The 16,630-nt window shown below is 47.5% G+C and overlaps 1 protein-coding gene and 1 long non-coding RNA gene across 8 annotated transcripts in view; one reads left to right on the top strand and one right to left on the bottom strand.

Moving 5' to 3' along the window:
- The window catches only part of LOC100050992 (liver carboxylesterase), a 31,870-nt gene extending 15,779 nt beyond the window's left edge, over positions 1 to 16,091 (bottom strand). For 3 of the 7 annotated variants that reach the window (XM_014738495.3, XM_014738494.3, XM_070262945.1), the window contains exons 1-7: positions 15,908 to 16,039; positions 14,195 to 14,329; positions 12,914 to 13,118; positions 9,385 to 9,529; positions 6,272 to 6,405; positions 3,390 to 3,543; positions 1,599 to 1,703 (exon numbers count right to left, since the gene is read on the bottom strand). In XM_014738495.3, the coding sequence (XP_014593981.1) occupies positions 1,599 to 1,703; positions 3,390 to 3,543; positions 6,272 to 6,405; positions 9,385 to 9,529; positions 12,914 to 13,118; positions 14,195 to 14,329; positions 15,908 to 15,959 (930 nt within the window). In that variant the 5' untranslated portion in view covers positions 15,960 to 16,039. Of the gene's footprint in view, positions 1 to 1,598; positions 1,704 to 3,389; positions 3,544 to 6,271; positions 6,406 to 9,384; positions 9,530 to 12,913; positions 13,119 to 14,194; positions 14,330 to 15,907 lie in introns of all 7 variants that reach the window. The other 4 variants (XM_023637012.2, XM_070262946.1, XM_070262947.1 and 1 more) reach the window with 2 other exon arrangements.
- LOC138923564 (uncharacterized) lies at positions 12,772 to 16,240 on the top strand. Its single transcript, XR_011437316.1, has 2 exons — positions 12,772 to 12,874; positions 15,898 to 16,240. It is a non-coding gene; the product is annotated as an uncharacterized lncRNA (long non-coding RNA).
- Positions 16,241 to 16,630: the final 390 nt, after the last annotated feature.

Below are 16,630 nucleotides of genomic sequence, written 5' to 3' on the forward strand. Positions count from 1 at the left end.
GGTACTGAGAGAAGTGGAGGAGAGAGAGGGAGAGAGAACATAAGAGCCTTAGATTCCCTTCATTTTCCCAATTTATGGTTCTTATTTGACAGCAAAATCCATCCTCATCTACGTCAACTTTGTTTCCTTTAAATAAATTCCCCCTCTCAACTTAAGCCTGGTCAATGGGGCTTCTGTTGTTTATAAGCAGAGAATTCTGAAAAACATTTTCAAAAATTCTAAAAATCCCTCGTGTCTTCCTCTCCTCCTATTCACCAGCCCCCTTAAGTCTGGCTGCAGCCCCCACCACTCCATGAAAGCAGCTCTCACAGCCCTACGTAAACGCCCCACATCACCGACTCCAGTGGGCTCTCCTCTCCACAGAGCCTCCTGTGGCTCACTCTTCCTTGGCTTCCTAACAGTCTCCAGATAAAGACAAAGCCCTCACCAGGGTCCTGTGCAGTCCCCACAATGTCCCCATCCTCAGCTCACTCCAGGTTCCCTCTGCTCTGGTCACATAAGCCTTTCTCATTCTCTCTTACTTGAGATACTTCCTCCTGCCACGGGACATTTGCACACATTGTTCCCTCTTCCTGAAATATTCTTTTCTCACCAAGTAAATTACTGCTTATTTTTATGATCTCAACTCATTCACCATCTTTTCAGGGAAGATTTTCCTGATACCCTCACCCTATACACTGGACTAACTGCTCCTTTTGGATTCTGTTATGACATCAGGTATCTCTCATTTATTGCTCTTGCCAGAGTTGACATTTTAGGTTTTTTTTGGTTATGTCTTCATTAATTTGTGCCCTTCATTAGAATGGAAGCTTCCTAAGGTTGCTAGATATTGTGTACATCAAAATTATTCATTGATGGGGCCCGGCCCGGTGGCGCAGAGGTTAAGTGTGCATGTTCCGCTTTAGCGTCCCTGGGTTCACAGTTTCGGATCCCAGGTGCAGACATGGCACTGTGTGGCAAGCCATGCTGTGGCAGGCGTCCCACATATAAAGTAGAGGAAGATGAGCATGGATGTTGGCTGAGGGCCAGTCTTCCTCAACAAAAAGAGGAGGATAGGCAGCAGATGTTAGCTCAGAGCTAATCTTTCTCAAAAAAAAAAATATTATTCATTGATGAATAAATGGATCAATGAATGAATTTTTCCCCATCACGAGGAAACACCTGCAGTCACAGGCCTCAGTGAGGACCACTCCAGGCTCACATGCTGCAAGTGGATTCAACAGAACTCAAACCCTGAGAAACACAACAAATGGTGACAGTCCACTGCCCACCGTCTGGCCTGGACCCCACTTTGGCACACTTTGGGAAATGTGGTTCATGGACAGTGCTCTGAGCTGGCAGTCCAGAATCGTGAGCTTGAGTCCCAGGTCTGGCCCCATCACTCTCTGACCTTGGCCAGCTGCTTCCACTCTCTGCCCGAGTATGCTCAGCTGGATAACTGGGAGGTTGGCTGAGGTGTCTCCTTGCCCTTCCCTCCCAGCCATTCTCACTACTGTGATGCTTTGAGGGTCTCAGCTGGATCACATAGCAAGGCAGACCCCTGAAGACTCCAGGAGAGCAGAGCTAAGGGTGCAGGGGTGTCCCAGTGTGAGACTCACCTGAGCCGCGGCCTTCGAGTCCTTCTGGACCAGGCCAGCAGTGAAGGCCACCCCACTCTCAGAGATGGCCCGGTGGAAGAGGTTCTTGGCCAGTGGAGATAACACCTGGGAGGAAAGTGGAGATGTAGAGAGTTTACGCTCACAGCAGGGGTCTTGAAGAGCTAGTTTCATCCACAGCTCTGCCCTGGCCCCTCCCCTGGAGACCCTGGGGCTCAGTGGACATGACAGGTCCTGGCCTGGCCTGTTCCCCAGGCTGACCCCAGGACCCGGTTCTCCAAGAAAACCTCCCTCAGCTGGAGCCAGCCAGGAGCACAGAGCGAGGGACAGAATAGGATGTGTGCGGCATGCACGCTGATTAAAACAATCAAAGGTATCTGAAAGATGCTTAGGAATTCCTAACAACACTTTAAAGACACGGTTCTGATTCTGCATTTCCATTACTCAGAATATAGCCTTAGAAAAATGACCACGGAGGCACACAACGATTTCTACGAATGCTCGTGCTGTTTATAAAAGTAAAGTAGAAAATATCATAAGTTTTCAATATTATGAGATTTGGTAAATATGCTATTTTTCATTCTTACCATGGAATACTACATTATTATAAAAAATAAAATTATGGAGGAGTGCTTAATGTTTAGGGAAATATTAATGTTCTCTTAAAATGCTAAGGAAGATTTTTTGTTTAAAAAATCCTAGATGGACAGATAGATAGACAGACAGACAGACAGCTGGTAGTTAGACAGATAGAGGGATAGGTAGATAGAAAGATAGATGGATAGGGTGCGTCATGGTAAAAGCCTAGAAAAATACATGTCAAAATGTTTGTGGTGGGTATCCCTGGGTAATGGGATTTTGTATGACTTTTTTCTTCTTTAAGCTTATTTGTACTTTTCCTTTTTTTCCATTCGATAAAATATAAAAACATTTATCCCTGAGTATTTAACTAGGAAATCAATCCATGTTGTAAAAGTACAGTAACAGTCAGCCGGCCTCCTGGCATAGTGGTCAAATTCACGCATTCTGCTCTGCAGCACGGGGTTCACAGGATCACAGGATCAGATTCCGGGTGTGGAGCTACACACTACTCCTCAAGCCATGCCGTGGCAGCGTCCCATACAGAAAATAGAGGAAGATTGGCACAGATCTTAGCTCAGGGACAATCTCCTTCACCAAAAAACAAACAGTAATAGTGCTGACCCTCTGCTCACCTGTGAGGCAGCTGGAGGATTCCTTACAGCTCCTAGCACCTTCTAATCTGATTTTCCACCATTGCTTCCCCCAGCCCCATTGCCACTAGCAAGACATCCTAGAGACTGCTGCCTTCCCTCTTGGGCACGCACAAACATTCAGACCATCTCAGAGGAGGCCCCTGACCCGATCTTTGTGCCCGTGTCCCCTTGACATGTATATGACTATAAGCCAAACCATGACACTCTGCCCAACCTTTAAGGTTGCCTGCTCTTATTCATAATGTATAACCACCCCTATATCCCAAGAGAAGTGAGATGAGTCTAATGGGAAAATGATTAGGAAGGAGCGAGAGAGCGCAACCAAATTGGAAAGTGAGAAATGTTGCGGTTGTGACTGAATATTCTTATGGCGCCAGGATGCTAGGTGAGCTCTGAGCTTCCTGGGGGCCAAGGAGAGTTGGGCTATTAGCTTTCCACCATTTGTTGCTGTGCAGGGTGGGGTCAGCCTTGAATCTAGGTCCTGTAAATAAAGGTGCCCATGGCTAAACTGGTCTCCAAGAGTCCTATCAGGAGTCACATCAGGGTCAGGAACACTTACAAGAACAGAGACACTTTCACCTCCAGCTGACTCTCCAAAGATGGTCACGGAGCCTGGGTCCCCTCCAAAGTTGGCGATGTTCTCCTGAACCCAGCGCAGTGCGGCCACCTGGTCCAAGTGACCCCAGTTTCCTGGGCTGTGTTCGTCCCCTGTGCTGTGAGTAAGAGAACAGGCTGGAGTGGGAACAGAGATGTCATGGCAGGGCTCTCAGGACCACAGACGGGGTTAGGGTTTCTAGGCGAGCCTTCTGGAGTAAGACGGGGCTTCCACAGCCCTGACACAAGTGTCTCCACCTGCCTTCTTCTTCTGTGGCATCGTTCTGCTGTGAGTTCTACATTCCTTTATCTGGCATTTATCTGGCATCTGCTATGAGCAAACACTGTTCTAAGAGCCAGGAGCACATGTGAGAACAAAACAAGCAAACCTCTGACCACACAGAGCTCACATTACAGATCATAAACAAATAAACAGATAGGCATAGAATACAATGTCAGGTAGTTAAAGTGCTTTTAGGAGAAATAAAATCTTGTAAAAGGAAAGGCAGAGGTGGGGCAGTAGGATTCTATTCGAGATCACATGACTAGGAAAGGCCTCTTGGAGGCTGTGGCATTTGAGAGAAACTTGAGTGAATGAGCACAGGAGCTTTGCAAACATCCAAAGAAGAGAATTCCAAGTGGAAGAAATGGCAAATGCAAAGGCTCCAGGGTCCAGTGAACAAAGTATGATTGCAGGACACACAGCTAGAGAGGGCCCTGTGGGCCTTGGTAAGGACCCCGATGTCATTGTAAGTAAGGAGGGAAGTCACTGCAAGGCAAGGACATGACTCCATCTATGCCTTAAATGATCACTCTGGCTACTGTGCAGATCAGACAGAGTATAAAAGTAGCAGGATTATAAAAGTGGAGGTTGTTACAATAATCCAGGTGAGAGGCACAGAGGGCTTAGATTAGGGTAGGTGAAAGGGAGGAGATGAGAAGTGGCTGGATTCTGAATTAATCTTAAAGATGGAAGCAAGAGGATTTTCTAATCCACTGGATGAGGGATATGAGAAAAAGACAAGAGTCAAGGCTGACCACATGGTCTTTATCTTGAGCAAGCAGAAGCTGAGCAGGAGGCACTGTGGGGAAAGGAGGAGTATTTTGGGGGAGGGGTAGTGGGTGTCAAGGCTTTAGCTTGTCCCAGTGAAGTGTGAGGTGCCCTTTAGACGTCCAGTGGGCATAGAAGGAGATAGTTAATCGTGTGCATCTGTGTTTCAAAGGAGAAAGTGGGGCTAAAACAAGGAGCTGTGAAGGCGCCCCCTGAGATCACTCAGGGCAGTAGTGGAGATGGAGATGGAGCCAAACACTGAGGCTTTAGGAGGGGCAGGAGGAGGCTCCAGTGAAGCGGCTGACCAGGATTAGTCTGTGAGGTAGGAGGTGGCTATGAGCCGAGAGAAGGCAGCATTTCAAAAAGGAGTGAACGGTCGTGTATGGATGCTGTCAAGTTGGTATGTGGATGTTTACCAAGTTTGGGCCAAGAGCTGGTAGGTCATTGGTGACCTCGACCAGAACAGTCAGATGGCGTGGTCAGGGAGAAAACCTGATTGACATAGGTTAAAGGAGAGACTGGGAGGAGAGGAATTGGGAAGCACTAATGTAGCAGTTTGACTGTAACGGGGAGCAGAGAAACGGGACATGGCTGAAAGAGCAGGTAAGACATTCTGAGTCATGACTCACCTAGGATACCCCTCCTCCAGCTCCATAGCTGTTTTCAGTGAGGAGTCCACCCCTCCCTCAGCCCACCCATTAGCCATCTCAGGGTCAGAGTTCCTGGGGCTGGTGCGTTTACAAAATGCTCCTAGTACTAGTAACTGTGTCCTGCAGGAAACGTGGTTCCTGCTTCCATGAGGACTCAAGGGAGAACACTCTAGCCTTGACTCATGTGTGCACCAAATGCAGAAGGAAATGGAATGAGTGGACCTGATGTTCCTCCTAGGAGGGCTTCATTGAGCTCAGATGATGCAACAATCTCCCAGCTCCAGCCACCCATTCCTTCACCCACAAGCATTCACTGAGCTCCCAACATGAGTCTGCTCCTTCCTTACTTTCCTATGAGGTAAGATATGTAAGCCTATAACTGCTGTGCTGATGCTAACTGTCACTTTACAGGTTGCAATGTACTGGGGCAACACAGGTGAAAAGGAGGTGAGTGTTTCTGAGGAGGTAACGTGAGTTATCCAGCCCTGGTGGTCTAGGGGTTAAGATTCAGTACTGTCACCGTTGCATCCCAGGTTTGTTTGCTCGTCAGGGAAATAGAACACTAGTCTACTAGTTGCCATAATGTGGTGGCTGCATGTTGCTGTGATGCTAAAGCTATACCACCAGTACTTCAAATACCAGTAGGGTCACCCATGCTGGACAGATTTCATCAGAGATTCCAGACCAAAGCATGCCAGGAAGAGGGACCTAGCCACCAACTTAAGAAAAAATTGGCCATGAAAACCTCATAAATAGCAGCAGAACATTGTCTGATACAGCGCCAAAGATGAGAGGATGATGCAAAAATATCAGGCAGCTTCTGTCTCTTCCTTACATGGTCACTAGGAGACAGAATCGACCCAACAGCACTAACAACAAACATTTGAGTAGAATCTTACAGGATGAATAAAAGTTTGAAAGAATAGATATTCCAGGCAGAGGGAACATCATATGCAAAAGCTCAGAAGCAAGCGGACCAGTGTGTCTGGGGAATGAGAAGGGAGGTGCAGCTCAGTTATGAAGGGACTTGGGTGCCTCACTAGGGAATTTAGTAAAGATCCGCTTGAAGGCTGAGATGACCGGAGTGGGACCCTACCCTCCTTGCTTTGGGGGCCAATTCACTGTGAGGAGAGTCTAATATCCTACCTGAAGAATCCCCAGATGCCCAGGCGGTACTGAATGGTCACCACCACCACGTTTTCATGGGCAGAGAGGGCCAGCCCATCATAGGTTGATGCTCCACCTATCATCAGACCACCTCCGTGGATCCACACCATCACCTGGACAGGAAGGAAATGATAACACTGGTTACAGGAAGCAGATCTGAGAAAGACCTCAAGATGTCATCTGGTTTGGAAACCCATCTCTTAGCCATGACTCAAGAAGGCCATTACCCAAAGTCCACCAGTGTCCCCCAAAGTTACAGCTTTCTGTTGCCCTCTGCCCCCACTGTGCCAGCTGGGGTCCAGGCCACTACCCTACTCAATGCATGCTGGCTGGCCCTGCCTGTTTTCCCAGCCTCAGTGCCACCTTCTACAAGGGCTCTTCATGCTCAGAACACCGTCACGGGAACAGTCAAGTCTATAAGTGTCATTTTCTCCCCAACACTCCCATCACCCTCGTCCCTCGACCCCTCCCTCAGCTCAGCATACTCGGCATGCCACAGCCCTGTACTTCAGCTTTATCTTAGTTATCTCTTATGCAGTGAATTAAACTTCTCTCATGCGTGAATGATTATCTCAAGAAGCGCACATGCCCCGAGTGGTGTGTCTTCCTGATATGCCTTCCTTCTTCCTCCTCCTGATTCCTCTGCCTCCCCAAATCCCATCAATCCTCCAAAGCCCAGCCTAAAAGCCACCTCCTCTGAGAAGTTCTCAGTCATTTGACTAACATGATCTGAGAAACTACTATGTGCCAGGGACCGTAATAAGAATTACGGATGAGAGTGGACAAAACAATTCATGACTCATGGCTCTTGCATTTAAGAGCTCACATAGCAAGGAAGTGAGAGTAGCTAAAATAATAATATTATAATAATTTTGTTCTTTAACAAAAAAGAACTCATAGCACAAACTATGTGCCAAGTACTGTACTTAGCATTTAAAATTAAACCAGCCTAAAGTAGGAACTACTATTCTCCCATTTAACACACAGGAAAACTGAGACACTTAACCTGCCCAAGGTTGGGCAGCCTGTAAGTGGTGGAAGCAGGACTTGAACCCAGGCAGTGTGGCTCCAGAGTCCACATGTTAAGTCACTGCAGCCAATGTCCAGGGTGCAGTAGGTCGGCTGTTAGGGAAGGAGGAAGATCTTCCCTTCAGCTCTAAGCAACATGCCAGGAGCACTGTTCTGTGTACCTGGCCAGGCACTGAGTTAAAGCCTGATAGTCATCGTTGAATCCTCATATGTGATTATTCTCCTTTTGAGGAAACAGAGCCAGGTGTCTCAGCTAGTAAAAGGCAGAACCGGGATTTCAGCGGAGACTCTAGTTCCAGAAACTGTGTCCATAGCTAGAGGTCTCCTGCCTGCAGGTTCCCAGAGGCCCTGTTCCTCCCACACCTCTGATCGCCGCCTGCCTCCAGGTGGAGGGGCTGAGGCTGAGTCATCTCTGAGTGAAGGCTGAGCCAAGGTCGGGGCAGCAGAGATTTGCTGAAGTTAGTGTCCGTCTGTGCAGCCCAGATGGTAAGACCCGCAAAGGCAGGGGCTGCTTGGTAATTGTATCACGTTCCTCCTTTCTGCTAAGAAGTCTAGCTCTGTATATGGGGCACTGAGTACATCATAGAATAAATCAATGAATGAATGAAAGAATGAGTGAGTCTTTGTTCCAACCTCTTTGAGCCAAGCATGTGCAGTGCCACTTCTAGTCACAAGTTCATAGACGCCTCCTCCACTCCTGGGCATCACACCAGATGTGTTCTGGGAGATTCCAGGGTGCTCACACCCCTACCTTTTCCACCCCAGGGACCCCCTTCTTTTCCAGAACCCCTCCCCCACCATCCAGCCTGAGCCTGGAAGGCTCCCTCATCTCTGGGCCTCCCTTTATTCAGGAAATGCTGACTCACTGGGTCATCACCCTGTGCCAAATTCTGCTAGGGAGGGAAGTAGGCTACAACAAAGTCCCAGAGAGCTGGCCAAGGAAAGTGCTTCTTGGATTGATCCATGTTGTGTTCTCCACGCTTTTATCAGGGACACTGTGAGGCAGGTTTCTTTGTGTGCTGAGGAAAGTTCACACACAGGCTTGATTTCATAGTCTGTGCCAAAAAGCACTGGTTTGAAAATCAGAAGACAACCGTTCTCATCCTGCCAACCCTACTGTGTGACCTCTCCTTCCCCTCTCTGGGCCTCAGTTCTCTCTCTGTAAAGTACAGGTTGGGTTGTTGGCTTATCACTATGATTACTTCAGCTCTGACCTTGTTGGAAATTATATATAAGCTGCTCTGGGTGTCAGATTCCTAACGTAGCAACCAAGAGTAATCATTCTTCTTCTTCTGTTAGTGTAAGAGAACCTGGACAATGGAAAGGTACATTACAGATGTACAGCAAACTCCCCAAAAGATCCTATGTCTGTCACTAGGGATAACTGAGGTTGAAGGGGAGGAGAACATGCCACCCCTAAATATGCCATTTTGGTATACTGATTATTTGAAATTAAATTTACTTTAGAAAATTTCTTAGGAAACAGCCAGTGCAAGGACACTCTAACCCTTTTGGTTTCCTGAAAGCAGGAATGAATCTCCCATGTGAAGGGTAATCTCCCTACATCTGGAAGGGAAAAGGCATTCTTATCACCAGAGATGGGGAAGTCAAGGTCGAGAAGGCTGTAGAAACAACCTTCGTTACTTCGTCTTTAACTTTCCCCTCCAACCCAAACCCCTTTGCTGCTAAATCTTCATAAATGTTTCTTTGTCTAAAATGTATAAATTCTGCTTGCTTTGGTCACTTCTTCAATACTCAAATTTTGATAAGCTGCTGTATGTACAAAATTAAATTTGTTTTCCTCCTGTTAATCTGTCTTATGTCAATTTAATTATTAGGCCAGCCAAAGAACCTAGATGGGAAGACGGGAAAAGCTTTCATCCCCTGCAGTTTCCTGTGATCATGTGGTCTGGCTGGGGTGGGTGAAGAAAGCCCTGGGGCCCTGAAACAGCCACGGCTGGTGATGCCCCACCCCAAACTGCCTTCATCCTCTTCCAGTCTCCACCAGAAGATCCTGGAGGGCTGGAACTCACCAGCCTTGACCAGTGCTTCCCACTACTTACCGGCAGCCTGCTTTTCTTTGTCAAGTCAGCAGGAGTATAAATATTTAGGTAAAGACAGTCTTCAGAAATCTGGACAGAAATGTTCTCCTTTCTGTTGGTAAAGAGGTCTGAGAGCATCTGCCCTGCCACTGTGTCCTGGGAGCACCTGGGAGGGGAGAAAGAAGAACTCCTGAGTCAGTCAGAGCTGAGCAAGGAGATGTCTCCTACGGTCAGGCTGAGCCTTGAACTGGGAGTGTTAGGCATGTATTAATGTTGTTCTTACCAGACTTGAGATGCTGGAATGACAAGGAAGGTAACTGAGGATCAGGGTGGGGGGCCCTGGGGCACACTAGGTTCTTCCACAAGTGTGTATAGTAAGGAGGTTTGTCACCTGTCCCCTTCCCAGAGCCTTCAGGATGCCCTGGGTCAAGGAGAGGAGGCCGCCTCTACACCTGGGAGAGGACCATTTCCTGCAGGCTCTTGACACAGCCTGGCTCTCCCCAGGGCTCTGTATGGTGGGCTGCAGGGTGACCATGTTCCTCCACCATGTAAACCAGGTGTTCTAGTCCCGGGAGACTTCCATAAACTATGAGAAGTCACTCAAGTGGCAGACATTCAGGGCGTACAACATGTCAGGAGAAATACTTGTGGGACAACATTAAAGGAACTGTGTTCTAGTCCTGTGTTAGCCATTACTGAGCTTGGTGACCTTGGTTGAATTCCTTCCCTGCTCTAATCCTCAATCTTCAGATCTAGGAGAAGGGAGAGATTTCTTTAAGGGCCTTGCAGTCCTGACATACTAAGATTCTACCATCATCCAGCCCAGACAAGCACTAATGGTTGCCCTAATAACAGATCATGAAGATCAGGTATAGATTATAATTGGTAACATTTCCTGAGTCCTCCCAGCACATCAGGTGTGTACTCCTTTTGTATTAACTCACCTAATCCTCAAGCAGCCCCATGACATGGGTTCTGTTATTATCCAGATGTTATAGAGAAGACAATTGAAGGACAGACAGGTTAGAAATCCTTTGTTTACACAGACAGAAAGATCCATACTATGGAGTGCTTGCATTTCGAAGGACATTAAAAGCAACATTTCTGAGTCTCAATGTAAGCAGAAGGCAGATGTCACCACCCCCAGTGTGCAGATGAGGTGGCTGAGGCACTAAGGTGCCTGGATGACGCTGCTGTCAGGAGGCAGTCAGGCCTGAAAAGACGACTTCCTGATCTCCATCCCGGAGGAAGATTTCTGGGATCACTAAGAGCAAGAGGCATAATATTCATAAAATAAAAACATCAAATGTCAAAAAAGCAGAAAACACTTCAACATCACTGGTATTCAAATGAATGCAAAATAAATAGCAAAATTATACATACATATTATCATGGTGATAATAATTATTATTTTGTCTATCCACTAGCCAAAATACATTTTTAAAAAACCCCAAGTATTGCCAAAGGTCCAGGGAAAGGAGGTTTTCCTACATTAATGAAAGGAGTGTAGTTGGAACAGTTCTTGGGGGGAATTTTTAAAAAGGTGCATATTCTTTGACTCAGAAAATAATTTCTTGGAACTTCTCCAAAAATATTGTGAGTGTGCATAAAGATTTGACTATGGGTTGTTCATGCTATGTATATTATCAAAAACATTAAGAACAACCGTGACCCCAAATAAGAGATCAGGTAAATAAATGATGATTCAATACCCAACGTAACACAGCTATTAAATGTCAGGCTGTGATATTTAACGACATAGAACGATATTCAGGATAGACTTATAAGTGAGCAAAAGAGGCATCCAAACTATCTGTATAGGGTGATGGGATACTGTGATTTATAATAAGAAACATCTATTTGTTCTTCATGCAGTTTCTGGCACAGGGCTTCTAAAACCTTGGAATTTCCTAAGAGATGAGAGCCATAAACGTGTGTTTGTCATATTAATGAGGTGACTTTTGGACCTCAGCTAAGGATGTGGGCTGGTTGCCAGGAAACAAACCAGTGATTAGAGGCTTAGAAAATTCAGTCCCACTCACCTAATCTCTAGAGAAGGGAGAGGTGCTGGGTGTTGGATCAATGTTCAATGGCCAAAGGTTTAATCAATCATGCCTATATAAGGATGCATCCTTAAAAACACAAATGGACAAGGGCTCAGAGAGCATCCTGGTTGGTGAACCAGAATGCCTCCCACTGCCGCTTTGCCAGACCCAAACTTCATGAGAACAGAAGCTGCTTTCTTCACAGCCTCACCCTATGAATCTCTTCATCTACTGTTGATTCATATTCTTTAAAATCCTTCAGAAACCATTAATCTAGTGACTAAATCAGTTTCCTGAGGTCTGTGAACCGTTATAGAAAATTAATGGAACATAAGGAGGGTGTCATGAGAATGTCTGATTTATAGCTGGTCAATCGGAAGCACAGATAACAACGTGGACCCTTATTGGGCATCTGAAGTAGAGGGCAATCCTATGGGACTGAGTTCTTAACCGGTGGCATCTGATACTACCTCCTGGTAAATGGCGTCTGAATTGAGTTGAATTGTAAGATACCCAAGTAGTGTGAAAAAGAAACACAAATGTTAAATTTGGTACAGAATATTGGGTGGTTCTATTTTTAAGAGAGAAAACATGCAACACGTGAAAGTCTGGAAAACAGAACCTAAAACACGAGCCACTGTTCTCTCCAGTGGTAAATTCATAAAAGATTTTCACTTTCTTACTTCTCCTTACCTGTGCATCCTCACATTTCTGTAATAAGAATGTATTACACTTACAATCAAGAAACAAAAACAGTGAATATAATTTTTAAAGGAAGGGGAGAAGAGTAGAGAAGAGGAAAAAGGAAAGAAATGAAAAGAAGGCAAGAGGTGGGAAGCTGGAGATTCCGAGAAATGCCTTGCTGAGAAGAATAAGGGCTAAATGGATGCATGGAGGCTTGAGGGTGGCTGAGGGGCTCTTTTGCCCAACATGGCCAGGGTGACTAGGACACATCCACCATTCCTCTGCTCATGTCTAGGTGGCTAGACACACCTGGGAGATGAGAACTTGCCTGGTCAACATCCCAAAGCACTCCCCACCCACACGCTGCCTGGCTCACCCTACTTGCCAACTATAGCAATGTTCAAGACAGGAGAATAAACAGAACCGTTACACCTGGTCGCCTTCACCTGCTCACCTTTTAATCTTTTTCCAAAGCTCTTATCAAATATTCTAACATATGACATAATTCACTTATTAATTTGCATGTTATTTATTATCTGTCTCCCCTCCTAGAATGCAAGGTCCATGAAGACAGGATCTTGGTTCTGTTCGCTAATGGATCCCAAGACCTCAAACATGCCTGGCACACAGTAGGTGCTCAACAACCATGTGTTGAATACAGGGCTCTAGAATGCTTCGAGAGTTCTGGAGTATCTCTAAGGATCTACAATGTCTTCAGGATTCCAGAACAAAGTATGAGCCACTCGGAGGATGGCCTTGGCTCCTTCCTGCGTCACTTTGAGGTGCACACCCACTGAAAGATGCCAAAGCCCCCGGCTTACATGGGAGGGTAGGAGGTGGTGTTCTTCACGAAGGGCCATGGGTCTGCAGGCTGCGGCGGAGCAAACCTCAGGGATCCCAGGGGGGGCTTGGCAAAAGGGACCCCCAGGAAAACGGCCATGGGCTGTGCAAATCCTTCCAGGCTGACGTGCTTCCCCAGGACCTTGCCCTGCGCGGTGTCCACCACAGGCGGCGAGGATGGGTGCCCTGCGGGACAGCGAGAGGAAATGAGCACATGTCAGCAGTGAAAGGTTTGACCTGGATTCTGGGAGTCTTGCCACTTTCAGCTTGTGACCTTGAATGAGTCACCTCAACTCTCTAGGCCTCAGTTTCTTCTTATGTAAAAGGGAGAGGAGGTTAACTATCCTTCCGTACTCCCAGGGCTGTCTTAAGGAGCAAATTGGACATGGAGGTAAAACGGCATCAAGTGAGAAGGAAATGCAAGGAGGAGAGCTGCTGGGAGTGAAGCAGACATTGGGGTTGCGCTCTCAGGAGCCCTGGAGACAGTTATCCACTAGGATCCTGGCGCTGACCTGCGTGCTGGATGGGAGGGTGGACAAGAGGCGGCCCCTCTTCTCAGAAGCTCTGAGCCTTGTGGGGAGAATGAACCACATACACGCTCGACCCTACTGCTGGGAAGAAAGTGGTCAGTGTCCTGAGAGAGGGACCAGTAAGGTCCTTCATGAGTTAGAAGAGGGAGTGAGGCCTTCTGATAGGTGTCATCATGGAGGCTGTCACCTTGGAGCCTGGGACTAGCAGTCGAGGAGGGCGGAGCAATTGGAGATGGGAGAGGGGTATAAAGGTATAGAGAATGTGCCGAGGCGAGGCTCTGAGACAGCAAAAGGCAAGGCCTGCCCGAGGAAGAGTGATGGCCCATGTGAGGCAGAGGGAGTCTATGGGGAGCGGAAAATAATCCTGGGGTGAGAGAGGTTCATGTTTGGGAGGGCCTTGAATGCCAGGCTAAGGATCTGGGCTTTATTGTGGGTAAATGAGCAGGAATGAACTGTTAGAGTATGGGAGAGTGACACCATCAGCTTGAGGAGGATTCCTCTGGTGGCTCTGAGCAGGGTCGTCCAGAGGGGCTGAGACTGGGGTCAGATCCCCGTCTGTTCTGTTCTTGAGGAGCAGACAGCTCTTCCTCGCTGAGCCGAAGTTCCTCCCCTGCAGCTTCCACATCAGCCCTGCTTCTACCTGCTGTGGCCCGTCCTGAGCTCCCATGTGGCAGCGGCCTTGCAGACCCCTGAGCATGCCCATCCCTCAGGCCTCCTCTTGTCCGTCCTCACATGGTTCCAGCGTTCCTCGTAGGAAATGATGTCTAGCCTCTCGTCCTCCCAACTGCTCTCCTTTAGATGTTGACGAAAGGGCTGCATCTCCCTCAAAGTGTGCGGCCAGAGCAGAAAGAATAACCCAGACTTGTTCTGAAAGAAGAATATCCAGTGCTAACCTTCAGGAGAGATGAAGTGGACAGAAGCCAGATGCCGAGGGTGACAAAGTGGGCGATGGGGTGAGAGGCATCAGCCATAGTGTTAAGAGCAGCAGTTACCACGTGTGTTATAGGTAATATTTGTGTACTAGCACTTCCTATGTGCCGGATCTGTGTTCCAGGTCAGCTAAATTAATCTTCACAAGTGCCTTGCTAGGTAGGTGTTCATATATCCCATTTACAAATGAGGAAGCTGAGGAAATGCATGCTGCCATTATAGACTTTCTGAAGATTGAATTGAGATGGACTTGCCAGGAGATGACCATTGGTAAAGGAATTATCCCTCCCAATTTATCTCTTACTCTGCCCTGACACTCACTCCCAGGCCTCTCATGGTGTCACTCCACCAGAATGAACATAAAATCCAGATGGCGCCTACTCTGTCAGGACATTACTGGACAAAGCACTGACCCTGGATTCAGGAGAAACACATAGATTCTGAGTGTGATTTTCCAGTTGACCTTGGACAAGTACTTTTCCCTGTCTGAGTCTCTTTTTCTCCATCTATCAAATGGCACAAGATGTATTCTGAGGACCCTTGCTGCACCCTTGTATTAACCATGTCTTTATGCTCTGTATTTGGTGCTTTGATATCAGGGGCCTTGCTGACCCTGGAGGGACTTCCAGGCCTCTATCATCCTGCCCTAACCACTCCAGGGCCACTTACCTGACAACTGTGGACCGCCCCCTGGCCCCAGAGCAGTTTGTTTAGTTTGCAAATCCTAAACATGCTTATGCTGCCTCACCCCGTCCTTCTCACAGCAAGCAGGATAAAAACTCTTGCCCACAATTCCTCCTCCTCCCTCTGTCTCCTGACCCTCCAGGTGCTTCACCTTGTGCTGGCATTCCACCTCACCTTGGGAATTGTGTGTAAAAAACTTCTTTTCAATGGCAGTCGGCTCCTTATCTGTTGATCTTACCATACCTTAAATTTCTATCTATACACTATATTTCAAAACCACCACTTCAGTTATTAATCTTTATTTTGCACTCTCTCTCCTCATAACAGAAAATATGCTCTTTAGAAACAATGTATTTCATCCTCCCAACAGCTCAGTGAGGTAGGTACTGTCCTCATCCCCATTTTAGAGAGAGAAAGTGAGGCACAGAAAAGTGAAGTACCTTACCTAAGGATAAACAGCTAGTTAAGGGCTGAGCTGGGTCTCCAACCTGCACTCTTCTTCCCCAGAGTTGAGATTTATTTTCTGCTAAGTCACTCTCCATGATTTGGCCATATCTGGACAAATCTCAAGGGGAAATAAACTGAGTTCTTCAAAGTCCTCATCTGGAGGCATGAGGTTAGCTGGTACCCTCCTGCGTGCGGCATTGGCAGCTGAAGTTGGGTGTTTATCCTCCCCTGGACGGGACTGTCTGGGCCGGGCGCCCCACATCCGGAGGGCAGCTGCTGTGGAACCGGAGCTGTCACGCCTTTGTCCTGTATGTGTGTCCCTCACCTCACCCCTGGACCAGCATTTCCAATGTGCCCCCCTATCTGTATTTCAGATGGACTCACCCCAGACTGTAGAAGTGGCCAAGGAGACCAGGACCAGAGCGAAGAGCCACATCGTGGAAGGACAGCAGCTCCTGGGCCTGCAGTACTCAGCGCTGCTGGAAGGGGCTATGCAGTCAGCCCCAGAGCCCTTCCCTGCCCTGCCCCTCAATTCCCTCCCTCCCAGCCAATGGCCTAATCAGGCAGAAAACTCTCCCCCTTCAAAGATCAGTCAGGGCCTTTTCAGAACCTCTAAGCAACGCCTCCCAGAGTGTACCCTCTTTCATCAAAACGGCACAGAGTAAACTCTCTGATTACAGATAGCCATAGACTGGTTAAACAACTTGTTACATAAGAGTTTCTGCCTTCCTGGACTTTAAGCTCAGTGGACTGTAAGCTTCCCAAAGGCAGACACAAGCAACAGATGCTTTTGGACAAGGGGAGAGTTTGGTTTGGGCTCCCAGAACAACTTGAAAAGTTTCAGAGCAACTCCCAGTCCTGCAGTTGCTCAGATGGGGAACTGAGGACCAATCTCTTAGCTTCCCTGGGCTTCTATTTCATAGAGCTCTATGCTGTCCAGTTTGGAAGCATCTTAAATTGCATCCAGCCTCCCTTCTGATGCCCAATTAACTTTACAATGTTCCTGCCAGGTGACTGAGCTTCCTGCCACAAACCTCCAGGCTCAGGGAACTCGCTAGCTCTAGAGGCAGGGATCTTTGGACAGATTGTTCTTACGGCAACAAACTG

Source organism: Equus caballus, chromosome 3 (genome assembly GCF_041296265.1).
Source record: "Equus caballus isolate H_3958 breed thoroughbred chromosome 3, TB-T2T, whole genome shotgun sequence".
NCBI classification, from domain to species: domain Eukaryota; kingdom Metazoa; phylum Chordata; class Mammalia; order Perissodactyla; family Equidae; genus Equus; species Equus caballus.